The sequence below is a fragment of the Rhinopithecus roxellana genome, chromosome 5 (genome assembly GCF_007565055.1).
Source record: "Rhinopithecus roxellana isolate Shanxi Qingling chromosome 5, ASM756505v1, whole genome shotgun sequence".
Lineage (NCBI taxonomy): Eukaryota > Metazoa > Chordata > Mammalia > Primates > Cercopithecidae > Rhinopithecus > Rhinopithecus roxellana.
In genome coordinates this window covers 37,117,819-37,140,016 of record NC_044553.1, presented here as the reverse complement: position 1 = coordinate 37,140,016, position 22,198 = coordinate 37,117,819, and the positions used below count along the sequence as shown (strand labels likewise).

General features: G+C 36.8%; 1 protein-coding gene across 1 annotated transcript in view; it reads left to right on the top strand.

The window, feature by feature from the left end:
- ATP8B4 (ATPase phospholipid transporting 8B4 (putative)) overlaps positions 1-22,198 on the top strand; it is a 256,458-nt gene that overhangs the window by 105,990 nt on the left and 128,270 nt on the right. The window contains exons 11-13 of the mRNA XM_030930770.1: positions 8,624-8,782; positions 14,587-14,675; positions 17,196-17,392. Coding sequence (XP_030786630.1) covers positions 8,624-8,782; positions 14,587-14,675; positions 17,196-17,392 — 445 coding nt within the window. The remainder of the gene's footprint in view (positions 1-8,623; positions 8,783-14,586; positions 14,676-17,195; positions 17,393-22,198) is intronic.

The following is a 22,198-nucleotide window of genomic DNA, read 5'->3' as shown; positions in this document are numbered from 1 at the left end:
ACTACCAGACCTCAAACTTCATGAAGACAGTCATCCTGCCTCATATATTTCTGTACCTTGTACTGCGCTTGGTATAATGTCTTGAAGATATTAGGTGTTCAAGAAGAATATTCTGATTTATTAATCAGTTGGTCATCTGTTGACTTTTATTTTAGACCATGGTTTTAGTATTTCCATCTTCATGCCATTCAGCTGGTCCCCTGATCTTCAGTATAATCTCTCTTGCCTCTCCTTTTCTACCTATATCTTGTTCTATTCTGTTAAAGTTATTCTTAAGTTGTCATGGAACAACCTTCAGATGTTGTCCATTCTAGGGATATCTGCATTTATGATTAAGACACCACAGAGAAACACAATACTTCAAAAGTCAAAGGAAAGAAACACTGATTGTAGGATTTTAGGCACCATAATAGACTGCAGAGAGAATCTTTGGAGTCTCTCTTTCACTCCTCAATGGTCTCCTGCTTTACCCACTTGTCAGTCTGGCCCAGAATATTAGTATATCCATACAGATTGGCTTTATTTACTAATGGATTTTCATGAGTTTGAGACAATCTTCCAAAATGTGTTTTTGGGGGATCCACTTAGGAAAAACATGGATAAGGGTCTTGGCATAATCACATGAGTTAAAGCACAGGCAAGTTTATGTTGTAAAGTTTCTCCAGTGCAGAGCTTAGAGCTTCTATTGCCTGTGCTTTGCAGTTGCTTGTAAACTCTTTCTGGATTCTGTTAATATTTTAATCTCTCTTAAATGAGTGCCTTTATAACAGATGTTTATAGAAAAAAAAATTCCTCCAAATTGAGATTTAAGTCAGGGAGTAGCCAGGAAACTGAATGGTCCAAGAAATATTTTGATTAGAATAAAACAAATTACACATTTTCTACTAAGTAATTTTTTCAATGAAATTTTACTGTTATGTGAATCCAAGAAAAGTAAATTGTGTTCATGAATCAAAATACTTGCTTAAAATACCTCATTGAATATTTATGGAATCCTAAAAGGGCCACCTAAATATAATTTACTATTACTCATTTCTTTCCTGGCAGAGTTGTACCTTTATACCTCTATTGATCTACGAAGAGGTAGAAATTAATGAGTTTTAGTGTTGTTAACCATCAAAAAGCAGAGCATGATTGTTAACAATTATTTAGGTCCCATTCTTCCCTAGATGTTTGCCCAGATAGGCTACACTATGATGCAGTTATAAACAACCCTGCAATCTTAGTGGCATAAACACAGTAAAGGCTTATTCTTGCCCATGTCACATCCTGAGTGGTTTGGGTGGCCTTCTCCATCATGGAGCCACAGTATCTGGACTAATGGCGTCTGAGGTCCCTGCATCGAGCAAAGGGTAAGATGAAAGAGACACAGTGGTTTTTAAATTCTTCTTCCTCTTATAGTTCATTGGTTAACATTGTCACCTGGCCCTGACTTAACTGCAAGGGAGGCTAGAAAATAACAAATATGAATACTTGTTGAGCATTAACTGTCTCTACCACACCCTCCAAGAATCATGGCTCTGTAAGTCGATGCCAGGATAATGCATAAGGATCCAGGCTGGATTAGGTGGATTTCTTACATGGAACTACAGGATTGGGGCTAAGTATCCCTCTCTTCAGCATGACTCCTTATACTATCAATCCACCATACCCTACTTGGCTTTTTCTTCTTCTTATAGCAGAAAATGAATAATTAGTTATAAATTCCAGTGTGGGGCAGAGAGGAAGACCAGCATCAGGCACCAAAAAGACATGGGAGGGCAAAGGAAAGTCCTAATGTAAAGAGACTAGGAAGGGAGTGTGAAACGATGGGGTGAGGAGGAAGCTTAAGCTTCCTGAAGTGGCCTTGTAGGACTGAGAAGGAGTGCTGGATCCTCTCCTCCTGGAAGGCAGGTGTCTGGGAGAGGGATCAGCTGGCATGGTAGTTTTAAAATGTCTTTACTTCAGATCCTTTCTGATGTAAGAAACTGGAACACAGTAGCTCCAAATTTAAACCAATACAAGTGGTTTTGCTCAGGCTGAAAACACTTTCCTCCCCTAAGATTTTACAGATGAGGTAACAGGTCTTGAGAAGTTAAAGGACTTGCTTATATATGAAAATAGCCATTTAAAAATACTTCACAAAATTTACTTTTAAGGTGTGTTAATAATTATTACTTACTAGATATGACTTGAATTTGCTTCATACAGAATGGGCAACTCACCAATCCCCAATGAATAATTGTTTTCCCCAATAAAGGCAACACAGACCTCCCTTTTTTATGATTATATATACTTAAACTGTGGTCAGCTTTTCAGAAAACATGTAATGCCAAATTCATGAGGCTGGTACATTTCTGGGCTAAAATCCAGGTTTCTGTTAAGTTTACTTTTTCATTTTAAAATCTTGGGCTGCCTTTCAGTCTACCTTAAAGTTCAAGGCAACAGGGTATTTTATGGGTTTATTCTAATAAATAAAAAATATAATTTCCTGTTTCTAAGAAAGCATCAGAAGAATGAATAGATGAATTAAGGGAAAATAAATTAGAAACAATATACAAATTAGATTCCCCCCAGTTAGCAGCCAAATTTAAAGACCAAGAGGATGATGCAAGATGTGGCATGGAAGCCTTTGAAAGAGTTACGACAGTTAATAAACCCTAAATCCTTCCCATGATTGCTCTTGCTTTCCTTGCTTTCCTTGGCCTTCAGTTATTTTCTCCATCCACTTCTTTCCAAGCCCTAATTTATGCATTTCAATTTTAATATCACACACACACACACACACACACACACACACACACACACACACACACTCACACACTCCACTATCCGCACATGGTTTTCTAACTACTCCATTTCACCATTCTTCTCTTTCCTTTTTTCCTTCCTGTATTCTTGCTTACTGTTCTCATCTCATCTTCCTCCTTCACTTTTTATCTTAGCTATTTTCTCTACCTGCAGTGTCACTTTTCTGTCATTCTTTATCTTTGTTTTCATCACTCTCTCCATTGTAATTGGTTTAAGTTTGTTTATTAAGCACCTCCTAAGTACAAGATACAAAATAAAGTATGTAGAATTATAAATGATCTCTCCATATATTATCCAGGTTCTTTTGATCCTTTGCTCCTGGTTCTTTTTCTACTCCCTTTTTGTGTCTTCTTTATTCACCTTTGTCCTAATGAAGTATCAATAGATTACAGGTTTTCCTCTGGTGATTGGAAAAAGACTTTCTTGACTCATGGGAATCAAAACCAGATATTGCATCCTTTAGTTTAAATTAAAATAGGATATCAACATTGTGTATGTTTGACAATGACCTGGCTAGCTTTGGCAAGGTGTAATAGATGAGACAGATATGTGAGGCACACTCTTTACCATGTTCTATCTGTGCTAAGTATACGTTTTAATTTGTGACTTCTGGGCAAATCTGGGTATGGCATTATTTTTGCTTCTGGTTACTGTGTGTTTTTTCTTCTGAGACTTGCCAAAATACTTTCTCTAGCACCGAATTACAGTTTGCTGTCCTTGAATCATAAAAGCACATCTTCCAAGTATCTAAAGACATGAATTTCCCACTCCTATCCCCAGAGAAGTTCCCACTGGGGACTCCAGGTTTCGGACACATAGGGTCAGAACTGAGATGGGTTGAAACCTCAGGATGTCTCTGGTAAGTCTCTTTGCCTCCTCACTTTTGCATCTATATTCAAAGATAGTGTCTTTCTGGTGGGCTGATTTCTTTCATCCATATGTGTACAGTCACCCATTATTCACTTAGCAAATGTATGTTTAACACAAGGCCAAGGGATTTGTTAAGCCTGGGATACAGTGGTTAATAAGTCAGGCTCAGGCCATGCTTTTTTAGAGCTTATTTCCCAGGGGAGAAGACAGACTTGAAAAAAGGCTCATCCCTAAAGAAGCCTTTGATACGGTAAAGGTCCTAAAGTTCTCAGGCCCTAAACTTGATGTTGATATGTGAGCAAGAGCTCACTATGTACCAGGCACCATGCTGAGTAATTGCACACATTATCTTGTTAAACCCTTACAACTCTTGAAGGAAGAGATTATTGTTAGCTCAACTTATGGATAAAGAATCTGAGACCCGAGTAAATTGATTAACTTTCCCAGTGTCATATGGCTGTTAAGTGGAGAAGCCAGACTATGAACCCTGGACTTTTGGCAAATCTTATTTTACAAAGGACACAAAAGGACACAAAACCCCAGGTTGTAAACCAAAGTAGAAAGACAGCATTGGAGAGTTAGGGAAAATTAGCACAAGAGCTTAGCTCCTGATTAGGGAAATAAATGAAATTTTAAAATATTCTAAACCCAAAGGTACAAAATTAATTACCAGAGATCAAGTCCATCCAGGATAAGGATGAGGTCATCATATTTTTAAAACGTAGCAATGTTCTCAGTGACTTTGAATGTCAAGATCCCTGACAAGAGTTTATAGAAGACTTGGCCAAATGTAGAGACCAGTGCACACAAGAGAGTTGGGTTTTGGCGGGTAAATCCATTTATTTGAAAAGTTCTCATGCAAATATTTTTATACATTTCAAACATCAGAAAAAAATGATTTATGGTCTCTTGAATTTTGTAAGAAAAGATACATAACTTGATCTAACATTATAGATCAAATATAATATAAAAAGAGATTGAGTGGGCCTTGATGTTCATGTTAAAGTCTTATGGGAATTGAAAAACTTTTATAAACAAGTAACTGAAATACTTGTCAATTATTATTATGTAAACTGGACATTCTTATTCCTTGGGGAAATCCCCGGATGTAAATTGTCGAAATGTGTTTAAGAATCTTTTGCATATTGTTACTGACTGAACTGAGATCTGTTTTCTGCAACTCCTGACAAGTTTACATATTTTGTATGACTGTTAATGCTGAATTCTGAACCAGGGAAAGGTTGACTCTTTATTCAGGAATCCTTGTATACTTTGTGGTTCTTTCTAAAGAATAGCATGTGTGTGATTAAAACATGGAAAAATAAGCATCTCTTTTTGGTTAAAAAAATAAAATAGCTTGGTTAGCATCTTGTGAGTTTTTTTGCTTACCAGATAGCTTTCCTATTCACCTGGACAGGGGCACACCCCAACAGCACAGCTGACGCATGAGGCATAGATTCCATGTAAAGGCGGAATCTTTACTGCTGGTGCTGACATGCCATTATGGTGGTAATGATGGATGGGTGAACCTTGACAGTTGAAGCGTAAAGAAGCTTTAGAAAATAGGAAGGTGACACTCTTCTTTCTAAGAAAATAAATAAATATTTGTCATAATCATCAGGGCAAACAGTAGTGGGCAATCTCTAAAACGCTAAGAAACTCTTGGCTAGAGAAGTTCTTGAACAGCAATATTGATGTTTTATTTGCTGGATAATTTGTCTTAGGGAAGAGTTGCAGTACAGATAATCAGTAACTATTTCTATTAATAATGTACACGAAGAGATGAATCCAGCTTCTCTGGAAAATCATAGAATATTGGGCACTGAGTTCTATTTTTATGATAAACTGCAGACTTTCTCTTTGAGGTTAATACTTAGCTTGAGAAGTCTGTCGAGTTGGTAATTAACCAACAATTCAGCTGGCTAAATCTAGAATGCTTAGGAAGGTCCGGAATGAGATCCTGTAGATTTTTTTCAGTATGGGTCTATCGAGAGCATTTCTGTGTGATTGTCAAATGGATAGATTGCAATCTGCTTTCATGTCTTCTCTTCAGAGGGGCGAACAGATATGAGGAGCTAGTTTGATTGTATTTACACTTCATTATTGACGTGATTTTCTTCCAGCTTTATTATTGCCCATTAAAGATGACTTTGTGCTCCAAACATGTATTCAATAAATGACTATGTGAGAAATGATGCGATTTTTTCCTAAACTGTTTCCTCATCGATTGTCAAACTGACCATTTGCGGCCTCTTTCTCTTCTCTGATTGAACTAGCAAAAGGAAGAGGGGTCCTAAGAGAGCTTTCCCCTTATCCTTGTTATGCTTCATGGCTAGGCTCTCATTTTGGTTGCTTCTAATGCACTTTAATGCTCCCACCTGTTTTCAGTATTCTCAGATCTACTCAGCTCCCATTAGATTTAGGCCAGAAACTAAGCCCCGCCAGTTGTGCCTTGGCTATTTGGTTTTCTAGTCCTTCATTACTATCATGGAAATAGACCTACTTTTTCCATTTTTCTTAGATCTGCTCTAATATCCATCTCATCTCTTAACTTCTCTCTTGAAATCATCTGAATTTTTTTCTATCTCTTCGACAAAGATCCTATTATGTAGATAGTATAATAGTTTATAGGAATACAAAGGTGAATACAGTCTCCCTTCAAAGGAATCTGTTCATCCGTTTTGGAAAGTGGTACAAACGAAATTGGGAAGTGTGTGTTTTATGCTAATAGAGCTTAAAAAGGGGAAGCCGAGCACTTCTAATGATAAAAACAAATGTAGTTTGGCTTTGTTCCCACCATTTTGTTTTGACTGGGGCCTGTATTTAGAACTTACATCACCGAGACCACACTCTTTGAGAAAGGCTGAATTGGGGCTTAGCCTCCAAGAACCCTGGCAGTACCCCTTGGCCCTACTGCCTGTTCCTGTCTAAAACCACACCCTTGGTGTGAGGCCAGTGAGGAGCGAGCCAACGTGTTTAAGGCTGTATTTGCCTCCATGTCAGTCTTTGCTTACAACAATAGAAATGATCAAATGAACCTGTTTTTTATATTCCTATTGGCAAGGATTGCATATCATGTTGTTTTTGCCCAAAGCACATTTTTTTTTTTTTTAAGTGGCTCAGTTTGAAGCCTGAGAAATTGAGTCTTGGGTCAAGAATCTGAAATAAACTTTAAGTGTTGCTATTAACCTGTTACTTTATGTAGATTTTGCTGGTGATAGCCAATTCAAGATTTTACAATTCAGAGTGAAAATTGGTCAAGAAGAAAAGATATTGAATTCAGAAAATGTCTCCTCATCTACGACATAGTTGTCCAAACAACTTGAGCCAGTTTAAATCAGTTTTAATTTACTTTTTACTATCAGTGATAGGCCATAATGGAGCTAACCAGAATTCAGCCCCTTCCCTTGGCAAGGTTATTTGTCTTATCCAAATCATCCTGCCAGCAGTCTCTAATTAGCAGTGGGAAATAGGGATGTCTGGGAAACTGCCAGTGAGTGCCTAAGTGGGGAAGCTTTAGGCAGTACTTTTGTTATACCGGGGAAAGACAGGTGGAGGTTGGAAAAGCGGCCCTGACGCCATGAGTCCCTCATTCCTTTCACAGTTTTATTTGTTTTTGCTTTTTTAATGCAAGGGCTGTTAGTGATCTGGTTGGTCAGGAGTGACCAGTGGCCATGTGGCAACTGGTTACTGTTACCTCTGTTTAGTAGTTTTAAAGGGAGTATCCTAGGGAGAAAGGGGACCCACCTAAGAAGCCTCTTTTAAGTTCAGACGGCAGCTTGGAGAGTGGATGGAGTCAGTGTAATATAGATCTCTAGGCTTACTTGGTCCCCTTTCTCTTTAATGAGTGCTAAAGATACAGTCCCCTTTTTATTTTCCAAATGCTACGTTTTATGTTCCAACTTGCCCTTTTGACTTCTGATTAAATGTGAATGTATTTTTGTTTGTTTGTTTTTGAGAGAGAGAACTTTGTAGATACTAATCTCACCCCCAACTCTGACTCAAGTCCTGACTGGATCTAACCACAGCTTCCTTTTTCATATCTCCCCTCTCTTTTTTCCTTCCTCCCTGTGTTCCTCTCTCCCTCCATTCTGTTCTTTCGTGTCTTTGTACTCATTATGTATAAAAATTTTTCCTCACCTTTTGCAGTGGATATGTATATTAATCTAATAGTTATGTTTTGTGACAGGGTCCGTGAAAGATTATTTGTGGTTTCTTTTCCTATCTAGAGAACCCCCATCCTGAATATATATTTTCATATTGAAATAATGGAACGAATTGATTCGTTGATTTGGAGTGGGCATGCCTTTGGTTTGGAATTAAAGAAACTAGAAACATCTTCTAGGGGCAAGTTATATGGTGCCTTTGAGAGTCCCCAGAACTCTGAATCTAATCAAGATAAGAAGCATAGAACAGCTGAAAGGAATCACACGCATTCTCAAACACATGTGGCAAACAAGGCCCAGGTTTCTTTCTGGTGGGATACAGTAGGACCTCTGAAATCCTGATTATGAGCTTAGAAAGATGGTTAACTTTTGTTATGAGACTGGAAGTATACTATTTTAAACTGTGTAAAAGTTCACATTTAGCTGAAAGAGATGGTATAAGAGAAACTTTTAGGACAGTCACTACTTTATCTTTTCAAAAATTATTTGTTGTAAACTAGAAGTAAAGATATGCTCTTTTTTATTTTTTAAGGAAAAAATATCCCATGGCTCTTAAGGTTTCTGTTGTTGTTGTTTTTTTTTTTTTAATTTGTATTTGGACAGTACAGAAAACTGTATTTCAAAATAGTTGATGGCTTTCCATTTGTCTGCCTCCCAGCTTATTTTTTCTAGCACAATTCTGTATATATGTAACCCCATGCTGTTAAAGGGAAACAGTGGTAAAACAGTGCTGTGGGCTTCTGAAGAGAATTTTGGGTGAGTCGTAAAGAGGTTTGTTTTGTTTTTCTATTTTCCAGGGATTGTTGTCTGTGAGGCGCCTAACAACAAGTTAGATAAGTTCATGGGAATCCTTTCTTGGAAAGACAGCAAGCACTCCCTCAACAATGAGAAGATAATCCTGAGAGGCTGCATCCTGAGAAATACCAGCTGGTGTTTTGGAATGGTTATTTTTGCAGGTACAGCATGTGACCCAGCTCTATGGGAACCTTTCCTGCAACATACACCAGCACAGTCTACGATTCTCCAAGTTCTGATGAGCACAGTGCTTTCATTCCATGCGAAGTAGTGCTCTGGAGTTGGCTTCAGATTGTAGGACACCAGGAGAAAACACCATTGCTCTGAAAAGAGTCCAGGTGGCCCTGTTATATGAGGGACTACTGCCATCTTATTCTTAAAGATGCTGGAGTTTTAACTAGACAGTGGGTGCTAGATACCTACTGCTTAATTTTTCTTTATTAACCCCATCTTAATCACCTTTGTCATTTTATGTATGAATCTGCCTTTAAAGTGGGTAAGAGTATGAAAGAAAGCCCCTGGCTGTGCAGTTAATTTTGTAGTTTGCAAAGGTCAAGCAGATCTTTTGGAAAAGGCTTCTTGATCTTGTAATAATTTCTGTTTATACTCCATAACTTTTTTGACTGTTCATAAATAGGAGAGTGGGTTCTGGAAAGACTGTGCATGATGGGGGTGGGTGGGGTGGGGGGAGGTGTCTCTTACTCTTCTTGCCCACCATATTTCTTTTCTCTGCTTTATTTATATAGGCCCAAGGTGGCCCTCTCTTGCTAAGAAAGCTTACAGTAGCACCATTTCATAAAGCCACTCAAATTGTACTCATGGCTTCAATTGCCAGCCCTTGATTTTAAAAGTCCTGTTTATTGTGACACCAAATTAAGATGTGTTTTGGGCCTCTTGACTATGTGCAATCAAAATTGGAATGTTTTTCTTAACTGACCTTCCTCAACAACAGCAAAGTGTTCATTAAAATCTTAAAAGTGTTCCAAACCTAGAATTGTTCTCCCAATTCCTCTAAATACTGTCAGCTGTCAGTGTTATCAGTGCTCTTGCTGCTTGGGGCACTGCCTTTGTAAAGACCTGGGAAATCCCTAGAAATGAGCTTTTATGTTTTAGTCGGGGAAATAAACATATGATCATATATTTCGTTACACAGATAAAGAGAGAGCTAAGCTTGTCCATGAACATTCCTTTATCTTCCTACTTAACGATGGGGAAATTTCGTGGTCTTCTGATGGGAAATACCCTCCTGACTTGCTTCCTGTCATCATAGAGATAGAAGTGCTTCATCCTATGGATGGGATAAAGCCCCAGACTTTGCATTTCTGTGATCTTGTTTGGAATGGCTAATTCAGGACTCAAGTTCAGCTACAATGTTTCATGCTAGGGCAGCTGTTGTGAACGACTGAGAGGCCAAGTTCTTCTTTGTAAAGTTCCTTTATGGGAAAATGCTCTGAAAAACATGGAAGTTGGCTGGTAAGTTGAACAGGCCTCCCTCCAAGGAAGTGTAACAGAAAGTTCACAGAATTTCGATTGGGCAGACCTGAGTTTGGATTTATTACTATTTTTTTATTTATTGTTATTATTATTATTTTTTTTACCAGCTGTAGGACTGTAAGCTTTGGTTACTTACACTTCCTAAGCTTTAGGTTTTTTTCTGCTGTAACATGGGGATAATAATGAGTACATTAGAGTCATTTTAAAGGCTCAATGAAATAATGCATATGGAAAAGGATGCTTGACAAATGTTATTTTCCTTCCTTTTCTGCTTCTCCCTCCTTTCAAATTTAATTCAGAGCACCCAGCCTGCTCTCTAGGCTGAGAGTTGGAAAAACTTACTGCTCTCTGGACTTTGGCAGCAGGCAGCAGGGAGAGAGGGAATACCCCCTTCTTTTGTGATTTGGCCACGGTATTCACTTGCAGGGGGCCTTATCAAGTGGATATTTGTAAAGCAGAGCATGCCTGCATTGACTTTAGTCTGGTTACAAATGTTGGTAGAAAGCTTAATTAGAATGCTGGCAAACAGAAGAATTAGCGGTTGGCTTCGTCAGTGTCAGAGATGTACAAACAGATGTCGCAAAACCTCTAAGTCTTGACATTTAGTTGGGGAACTAGTTCCAGGTCAACACCTAGGTCTAATGAAAAATATCCAATGAATTATTAAGTATTCTTTCTGTATTATTTCTCTAGTTGTACCTACCACTAGGAATTGTGCAAGGAGTATAGATGACACAGATATGGTTTGCTTTACAAACGTATTATTTATGAAGGTCTAATATATATTAACAGCTAGGCTACACCTCCCTGGTAATGCCTTCTTTATGCTTAAGAGAGGAGAAAATCTTATTTCTGAGGGTAGGACTTACATTCATTTAAACAGTCTCTAGGAGTCCATACCATCTTGAGTGCACACTGCATTTTTGTCCTAGATGTCTTCTGTTTGCCCCTCCAGATTTCCTCTCACCTTTTTCCACCCTTCTTTCTGCTCTAGGAGGCTTACTTGTGTGGTTTATATTAATAGGTTACCTTGTACTTCTGCTTCTGGTTGGGCTTTGTCTCAGGGCTCCCTAGGACGAGATCAAAAGGAGAAAGGAGATTACAGTCAAGGTGTTTACTCCTCCAGGCTGCATTCTTGTATGGTAACTTCAGGCTGGCCAGATCTATCAGCAGAAGGCCACTCTTACTCTAAGGGCTGCAAATTCCTATCACCTCTTTCCCTTAGGGCCCAGTAGCCATTCCTTCCCTTCGTCCCTTCCGGCTCAGGTGGAGAAACAGCTTGATTGCTACATGCCCTTCGTTAATGCACTAACCTTTTGTTTCCCCTATAATCCCACCTACGCTTTCTGTAAAGAGTTCCTTTATAAATAAACCTCCTCCAATTATCTTTGTTCGATGTGTCATCATTTCCTTTTAGGATCCTGAATAAGGCACAGTCTTAAATATTGGTTGACTGTTTCGTATAGTTTTAGAAAACAGTAAAGACCAAGAACTTTAGAATTACTTTCATTGAGGTTCAAATTCTCGCTCTGACACTTACTAGATGAGAAATCTCAGGCAATTTCAATTCTTTAAACTCAGTTTCATTATTATTGAACTGAGGATAATAGTCCCTAATTTGTTAGTTTGTTGTAAGCATTAGTTGAGATAATAGGTGAAATGTAGATGTTCAAAAAATTAATTTACTTAAAAATTAATTTACTTACAAATTAATTATTTATTGAATGTCTACTGTATGCTGGGCATTATCCTACTTACTCATTGGGGATTAAAAATGTGAACAAAAGCAAATGTAGTACCTTCACTCATATGATTTTCAGTATGGTAGGAGAGAGAAAGAGGTATTCATCTCAAGCCAAAATCATATCAATGGCCAAGGCCCTGTGGCAGGAGTAAGGAAAGTGAGGTCAAAAAAGAAGACCAGTATGGGGTATGGAGAGCACAGATGGATATGGCACTGGAGACATGGATAGGGGCTAGATCATGCTGGTAGACCTTGTGGTCAGTATCCAGAATTTTGATCTTTATCCTAAGAGCTTCAGGACACCATTGTAAGTTGTCAAACAGGTGGGGCATATATGTGTTAATTGTGAAAGGCTTAATCTTGCCAAAACTGTTTATAATGTTTGTAAATAGACAACAGGTCCTGGGGTTGGGGAGGAGGAAAAATATTGGTTAGTTTTGGGGCAGAGTGGATGCAGGGAGACAAAGTTTCTCGGTTTTTACAGTTGAAAGATGACGGTCCCTCAGATTAGGGCGGAGATTGTGAAAGGAGAGGGAAGTAGATAGATTCAGAAGGCTTTTAGAAAGTTGAATTGACAAGCTTTGATGACCAGGTTTGAAGGTGAGGATGATAAAGGTATCCACTATGACCGAGGTTTCTTCCAACCTTCACAACTGGACGGATGGTGATGATACTGAGATAAGAAGCTTGGAGGAAGATTGTAAGCTAGATCGGACAAGGGCCACTTGAGAAGCCTTAGAAGAATCCAGATGGAAATATACAGGCAACACAATACGTAGGTTTAAATATATGGATTTAGAGCTCAGAGGAACAGCATGAGCTGAGGATACACATCTTGTCTATCTTATTAAAACTATTAGTCTTAAAGCTACGGTCTTAGGTGACATTGTCCAGGGAAGATTGAGTAAGAAGATAAGGTGACCTATGCCCGAGTCTTAAGGATTCTCCGTCTTTAGTGAGTGGGTAAAGGGAAAGGAGGGTAAGTATCATGGAAGACAGGAAAGGAGCTACCAAAGAGGTAGGAAGGAAAGCAGGAGAACATTATAACACAGAAGCTAAAGGAAGAGTATGTTTCAAAAAGATGGAATAGTCAACAGTGTCAAAGATTGCTGAGTGGTCAAGAAGTTATGGAGGATATTGATGATAACACCAGATCTGTTTTGGTGTTGTGATTGGCCCAGAGACTAGGTTGAGTAACGAGTGGGAGATAAGAAAACGGAGGCTGTTGAGTGCAGAAAATTCTTTCAGGATCTTTGACAATGAGAAGAAGAGATGTGCATATAAATACTTGTGGTTATATTTACATAAGTGCTTAACAATCCATAAAGAGGATTCCTTATTAGTCTGCGTGTATTTGTGTGCTTAATGGAATGTACATTTTCAGCACCTAACTGGTCTTTCCATATTTCAGTTTTTAGCAACCACAAACTTTATGTGTTTTTTTTAAAGCCTACAGCACCAAGTATCCCCAGGCAGTCTCCCATCCAAGTACTAACCAGGCCTGACCTGCTTAGCTTAGCTTCTGAGATCAGATGAAATCAAGTATGTTCAGGGTGCTATGGTTGCAGACTATTTGGCCTTTGTGATCTTTACCATAAAAGAAATATTTCCCACCCTCAATGTTCATATGATTTTAATAAATGATTCTGAGAAAATGTGGGTGGTCCCCTATACACAGCAGTAGCTAGGAATAGGACACTGGGGTGCAATTTCCAACTTAAGACAGTGAATTGTTATGAAACCTCAATTATTGCTTCTGTTTTTCTCTTACATAAAGGAAAGTCTTTTAAAGATGTGCCTATCTTCCCTGACTTCTGGAGTGGTATATAATTTTGGGTGTGCCTCCCTTTTCTCCTTTCTTTAATTTCCCCCTTTCTCCTATATTAAATGGCTCTATGGATTGAAAATCATGAGAAGACTATGTGGAGAGGAAACACTAGAGAAATTAGCTTTAATTAAAACTTAATTGCTTTTATTTAGCATTTTCTGTGTCCACAAGGAATTTCTTTAACAATATTTTTCAATATTTTTATTTGTTCATCATCTGATAACCTACTTCTAAAGCAGTTGATTATATTCTTAGAATTCTGGGAACAAGGCACTTATCATGGGATAATGTAATTAACTGAAATAAATCTAACACAACATTTAAGACAGTTCTTGTCTTTGCAAAAATTACATATTATATACATGCAGTATACAATACACAATAAATGTTTAAATTACTTGCTTATGTATTTTGGGGGGCTATTCTAGTTTCTCCTTCAAAGGGACCTCAAATCTTTTTGGGAAACAGATCTAGAATTTGATTTCTTATTTTTCCATTTTTTACCTTAGTGTTCTGAATTGTGTTTGTTGCTGCATTCTTTTTAATATTTCCAAATTATTCCTCACTTTTCTTGACTGTGTTATCTTTAACTATGTCAAACTAGAAGCCTATTTGTGCGTAGACTTTGAAAAAATAGCTTTACTTAATCCTTTCAACTACAAGTTCTGACTGTATTTGTCCTGGTCTAAGAAGACCACATCTCTTGCAGTTTCCAGGATTGTTGTTAACCTAATTGTTGAGAATCATATAAAATTTAATGGCCCTTCTCTTAATAAAAGTTAAATTATTGTGAAAAATATATATTTTTTTCTTTCAGAGACATTTGATGTGAGCAATAATAAGAATAAGAATACATAATCATATCATTTCAAAGTTATTTACTTTTTTTGTTTTTGCAGGTCCTGACACTAAACTAATGCAGAATAGTGGTAAGACAAAGTTTAAAAGGACAAGCATTGATAGATTGATGAATGCTCTAGTACTATGGGTAAGTTACAAAACTAGGCAATATCACTAGTCATTGTTATCTTGATATATTTACTGTATCTTGCTGGGAAATCTTTAAGAAGCCTATATTCTCCTTGTGGAGTTTGTTTTTGGGGATTTTGCATTTGAGGCTCAGTTACACTGCCCTCTATTTTCTCGATTATGCTAATTTCTCAATCAGTGGTAGAATTTATCATGAGAGGTAGGTTAGTGTTTATGGAGGTATTCGTGGTCTTGCAAATTCCCCATATCCCAAGGATTTGTTTTTGGAAAACCAAACATGGTTTTTAAGGCAGTTTGGTGTTTTTGTTATCTTACTTTTTTTCAGATCCTCTATACATAGCTTATGGTGGGCAGGGCTGGCTTCATGAGCGTGTAATCTGTGTAACCACACAGGGCCCCACACTCAGACGGCCTTATGTTTGGTTTATTGAACTTCTGTTGCCATCTAGAAATTCTTAATACTTTTAGAACAGAAGGTCCCACATTTTCATTTTGCACTGAACCCTGAAAATTATGTAGGTAGTTCTGGTTATGAATTCTTTGAGCCCCACCTCACAGTTCTCCTCCTTCACAGAGACCTCTAACCTCCTTAGCTCATGATTATCTTTCTCTTATGAATTTTTTTTTTTTACTTCTGATTCTTTTGAAATGATCTTCTCTACCACCCGATTACCAAAAATATTCAGATATTCCTTACATTCCATCCTTTTGTCAGTTAAGCCTGTGCTACCTCTTTTTATTGATATAATATCTAGTCTTTGTGTAATACTGCTTTGTCTGCTTGTATAGGGGTAAAATTCGAAGACAGCCACTTTAAAATATAAAGACTGTGACTTCAAACCATGTTTTCACATGTACCCTATCACAGGCTCACAATCATAAAGAATCTGAGTTCAATATGTATTTGCTTACCTGATATGTAATAGTTGGACTCTGAATAAGGAAAGAAGAAAATTAGCACTTGCTGTGCACAAAATATTGGCCAGGCTTTGTGTTTTACTTTCAGTATCACCTGCAGACCTGGGGTTTTCTCCAGCAATACCAGTCGCCTTCATACAGAGCCTATGAGGCCAAGAAGACATGCCCATAACGGTTTGTTACCCTTCTGCCCCCAAGGAATTTCTCATTTAAATAGCCCTGACTCCACTTCAGGGCATACGGGGTGTGTCTACCCACCACAGAGCAAACGGACCCTATCTTTCATACTAGAAAATAGGATGATCCACTGGGGAGTTATAAGCTAAATCAATTCTTAAATTATGGCATTTAATGTATTTTACATTAAATTTTAATGCTCTAAAGTCATTATGTTTAATTAATTTGTAGTCTCAGCCATTAAAGAGGATACTATAATATAGGTACCAAAGTCATAGAAGTTTTGGGGATTCACAGTCCTACTTTTCTCTCATACATGGTTTTCTAATATACTTTAAATCAGACTTTTCCCAATCTTTTCTTCTTATACACCTATTCTTAAGTGCCCATATTATGGAATAAGGAAGAAAGCAGCTCTAGAATTTCTGAATATTCTTTCTTGGAAGAAAAAGGAAATAGAGGAAAATCCATTTCTGTTCTCTAGCCCTACTCTTCCCTCAACATTGGCTGGTCTCAGCTCTCAACATAGTGTGACACTCAGCTGAACAAAGTCTCTGCAACATCTTGTTCAACTCAGGTCTTAACCATGTTCACGGAGTTTGTGGCCTTTCCTTTCCCAGGAAGGGTTTTAGACTCACTATAGATTGACCTTGTTGTCTCTCTAGTTGTTATACCTACAAATATGTGTTTTTCTAATACTGTTACTAATAACAATGTAAGTGTCTGCTAATGGTTTTCAAGTTGCTTCCCACATTTTTATCCTAAAAGTAAAGTATACATGTCATGCAATATTTTAGTTAGCCTTATATTTCTTGTTGACCTCAAGTAAGGATTGTGCAGCCAGATCTATAGCCAAGAGACTTGGTTAGTCTGAAATTGTTCTTTATCACTGATATTTTCTTTTGCATTTATGCCTTGGGTGGCCATATAATTTGTCATCCAAACAGGACACTTTTGAAGGTGAAATGCAACATGATTACTATTACATCTGGACAATAGTTGTAAACTGGGGCCATCCAGGACAAATCAGTACATATGGTCTCCTTTAATTAAGCCACCTAAGTATACCTACTTACCACAAATTGAGGATGTGAAGTTGTTAACTATGTGAACGTAGACAAGTTACATAGTCTTTATGGTGCTTCTATTTTACTTTGTTTTTAAACTGTAAAGTGGGGGATAATGACTGTTCCCATCTTAGAGCGTCAATGGGCAGATTCAGTGAGAAAATGTATGTAAAATATTTAGCTGAGTTCCTGACATAAAAATGTGAAATTTTGTTCATATGATTAATGGTGAGAAGAGGTTTGCATACTTGCTTTTCAAATGACTATTTCTTGGAGTTAGACGCATAATTAGATCATGTTGATATAACTAATTTTGGGTTCAAGTTAACCTTAACCAGACTTCTATCTTATTTCAGATTTTTGGGTTTCTCATATGCTTGGGAATTATTCTTGCAATAGGAAATTCAATCTGGGAGAGTCAAATTGGGGACCAATTTAGAACTTTCCTCTTTTGGAATGAAGGAGAGAAGAGCTCTGTGTTCTCCGGATTCTTAACATTCTGGTCATATATTATTATTCTCAATACAGTTGTACCCATTTCCTTATATGTGAGGTAAGATGAGAGTTTATATTTTAATGAAATAATTTCATCCAAACCTTTGTTTCCAGTAATCATTTTTGTTTGTTTTAAAATTTCAGCAGTGCAATAGATGTCTTGCTCTTAACTGCTTATGATTTGCGACATCTGTTTCAAATGGGACAGCTTAGCTGTTTAATCTGTTTAACTTTTATGTTTTCAAATTATAATAAATGTGGTTCATTTTCTTCTTGATTTGATTTGGTTTCTTAGAAATGTTTTTCTCTGTAAGACATGGACTACAATATAATCTCATGTAACCTGATCAATTAGAATTGGTTAATTTTGAGTAAGAAAAGGAAGAACATTGGGGAGATCTATAGAGGGGGTGCCTCTTTGCCACTAGACTGGCTCTATAGATACATGGATTCTGTATCCTGTTCTACAGGTCCTGTTCTACCACTTACTAGCTCCATAATCTTGGGCAAGTGCCTTCATCTTCTACTGCCTCAGTTCCCTCATTTTAAAAATGAAGAAAATTATAGTTCTACCTCATAGGATTGTATGAGGAGTGAATACATGCCTATAAAGCTCTAAGAATTCCTAACACATTATAAAAGCTTAATGAATATTAGCTTTTCCTATTATTATTAGTAACTATAAGTATGTACATAAAGGAGTTAAAATATAGTAGGTGACGCTAGTCCATTGTAAGATAAGAAGTATGATTTATAACTTCTACTACAATTTGATCTGTCAGGATTAGATTTGATCCCATAAATTAGAGCTAAGGTGGTCTTTTTGCCTCTCTGTCTCTCTACATACACAAAGAACACACACACACACCTCTTTATTTAGATACATGTATACGCATATATGTATATGTGTGTGTATTTGATAAGTCTTAGAAATTGGCCCTAGAATCTGTACCTGGGACATTCTTGATCCCGATCCTAACAAAATTGAGCCAGACTGTCCCAAAAACACTGGAGCCAAGATGGGACTTGGTTGTTTGACACTTCTCATCATCAGTACTTCAACAATACACAAAATCATCAGCTCTAAATCCCCACTTATTTTTATGCACCCCTTTTTATCTCTCTTCAAAAATCTAGCTATGATGAAGCAAGGGAAGTTTAATGCACAAAATCCACCCTTGTTTTGGATAGTGGTCAGGAAACTGAAATGCCAAGTTGTGGGAAATTGACTTGAAGTAGTGGCATGTGGCCACAATACCACAAATTGCTTTGGGCTCTCTGGAGCTGTGGTCAGAGAGGCTCTATTTAAACTATATCCTACTGGCTCATCTTTGATTTTGAGGACCTCTCATGCTTGTATCCAATTATAAAGTCTGTAGTAAATCCTGCTCTTTGCCAGAAGAGCTACAGTCAGCTTTTATAACATTCCTTTATGTCCTAAATGAATAATAAATGTGCATAGTGGCTTTCCATCTGCACATATGCAGTTTTGTATGTCCTCATGAAGGACGTATATTCTATATACATTCTTTCTTTGAAGAACATTGGCATTTTCATTTAATGATTTGAAAGATTGATTTTTTTTTTTTTTTTTTTAAGATACCAAAGGTAGATTCTCAGTTTGGCATTCCTTATACTTCTAATGCGCCATGGTTCATTAGTCAAAAAACGTATTTGTAATAGTCCAAACCCAGTTTCTGGTCTTGGTACTGCCACTAAAAGCTGTGTGACCTTGGAGAAAGTGCTTGGCTTCTCTGTGCCTTAGTTTGTTTGTCAAATATGTGCTTCCCCATTAAAAAAAGGGATTAAAAGAATTAATTTCTGAGTTGCTTTATCCTCCACATAATACCACCTTACCTTTAGGTAACTATATATATATATATATAAAGTGATTCAGCATAATACTTTATCACTTAAAAACTACTTTCTTATACATTCTTATAATTTTCAAAATTACTGATGTTCTGTAATATACCATGAAATATGATACTTTAAAACTCTGAATGCTTTTCTCTTTTTTTAGTGTTTTATGTTTCACACGTCCACATACTTTATCTCATTCATGTTGCCCAACAATCTTATGAAGCAGGATTTGCTGAACTGCTTTCAAAATGATGAGAGGATTTGCTCAGGATCATGAGCTAATGAGGGACAGAAGTCTTCTGAGAGTTGGGACAGTGTTTTCCTCTATCCCTAAGCTATGCATGATTTATTACTCAGTGAAGAAATCAAAAGAAAAAAAAAGAGTCTAGAGTTCTGTCCTTCTTGTAAGGCATGGAAATTATGAAGATAAATGAGAGCCTGTCTCTCGCCAAATAAGTACAGTGATTCTGATCTTAACTCAAGGGAAAAAGCATTCCAAGGAATTTCAGGTTACTCAGTCCTAAAGATTGAGACATAGAAAAAGAGAACTCCCAGGTATTTCTGTCCAGAATGATGAAGACCTTCTGCCAAAGCTTCTATTAGGCTTTAGAATATGTACAAAGAGTAAATGAGTGCCATATGTCACTTGAGGATAGAAGTTCAGTATTTGCTTTGAATGGTGAACAATTCCAGGTGAGGAAAGGACATTTATTTTGGTAGGATGTTTCTATGTTGTCAATTTGTTTGTCTGTTGTGTTAAGGCGTACCCAGCTACAGTTTTTTAAAAAATACATAATCTTAAGAAATGCAGCCATTGTTACCCCAAGGAATTAGCTTTCGAGTGTTCTTTCCAAAGCAATAGGAGTTCATTTCTATGTTGCTTGTTTTGCCCAAGACTGGGTGAAATTATAAGCTCTGTTTTGCGAGTATTCAGGCAGAAAACACTAAGCGGCCAGAGTATGCTAACTCTGAATATTTTTCTCCTTTTCTCTGCTATTGTAAAAGAAAGAGGCGAATGTTCCACTATGGCTCTTCTGAATCCTCTTTTCCCAAACAAAAACGATGCCCACTTTCTCTTCAGACATTTAAGCTCTAGGAATTTGAATAAATTTTGAATACTTCCATTGGCTTATACTATAACACAGAACAATCAAATTCTGTCTCATTCACTTTCGTTTAAGATTACAGGGAGCTACTTGATTTTCAGATAAATAAAAAACTTCATGGTTTGTATTGTGACCCTCATAATGCCATTCTTAAGGCCTGGTCTGCACTGGCTTTCCCAAATCCCTGAGTTCTAGTCTTGGCTCTGTGGCTAATTATTGATGTGACGTTGGGTTAGTCACTTTACCTCTCTAAGTCTTAATATCCCTATTGGTGAAATTAGAGTCTAAAGAGTTAAAAGTCATACACTCAACACTGATTGACTGCCTCTGATGGGCAAGATACTACCCCAGCCCGTTGTAAGTGCTAATGCTTTTTGAGTGAAAGGAATAAGGAAAATAAAGCTGAATCAGACCAGCTAGCAAGGAATTTACATGGAGGGTGGGGGTGGGGTGGGATGCAGAAGAGTAAACCATACATGAAGATAAATAAATAAATAAACAAAGAGTGTGAGTTATGTATCTTAATATCATATCACACTCTACATAGTCACAGTGTAATTTTAGTTAGGGAGAAAAAAAGTGCTACCATTCAAATAGTTAAAAATGAATTGGCCCCACACCTCTTTTGGGGAGGGAAAGGTAGGTATGTCATGTACTTTTAGAACTTGAAGCATAGAATTTAATAACCAGAAATGATTTGAGTGTCATCTAGCCCAACTTTGTCACTCTACAGATGAGAAAAACCAAGGATTAATTTCCACTAAGATCAGAAGTAAGCTATGGTACCTGCTATTACCATAACTATTTTCTGCTGTTCTGGATATCCTTGTTAAAGTACAAAGACATGAAACTGAAATATCCATGAATAAGATAAGACATGAACCTGAAATAAACCTATTAGAAATGAAGAACACAGACAATAATATGATTATAAATGTAGTCAATCCATAAGAATAATCTGTAAAACTTTCAGTAGGATAATTTAGTTATGTCTAATTATGAAAGTAACATTACAAAAATTAAAAGCTGTATTTTAGTATAACAACAATTTAAAAATTTATCCTATCAAAAAAAAGTTTAAATTCTGCCCTTTGTATCCATGGGTTTTGTATCTATGGACTCTACCAACCATAGATGGGAAATATTTGGAAAAAAAAGGATGGTTGTGTCTGTACTGAACATGTACAGAGTTTTTTTCTTGTCATTATTCCCTAAACAATACAGTGTAACAACTATTTACATAGCATTTACATTGTATTAGGTATTATAAGTAATCTAGAGATGACTTAAAGTATACAAGAGGATATGGGTAGGCTATATGCAAATACTATGACATTTTATGTAAGGGACTTGAGCATCCTCAGATTGGGAGTCCTGTAACCAATCCCCCATGGATTCAAGGGACGACTGTGATATTCAAGAACAAATCTATAAAGCTATGGTATGAACTTGTGCTTTATAGATTTGAAAAAGCAAAACTAAACTAAACTAAAATTCCTTAACTAATTGAGGTACTTTAAAAAATGGAATTCCTAAAAAGATTTGACCTTCTCCTTGAAGTTGTATTTAAGTTTACAAAATATCAGTTCTTTTCAAATAATTAAGAGTTTAACATAGACCTAATCAAAATCTCAAAGAAATTTTGTAGGAAAATTAGTACATTTATTCAAATGTTTACTTCGATGAATACATTGATTCTATCAGGAAAAATAAATGGGTGATTATAGTTAAGAATTTTTGAAGAGGAAGAGAATAAAGGTGATTTTGTTTCTTCTATGTATTGTCAGTTATTATAAAGCTACAGTAATGAAAACAAGAGATGCATTAAGTGTCATATCAATGAATAAAATTGAAATCCATAAATCAGATGGTAGTGAGTAAAATGATTTATTTGT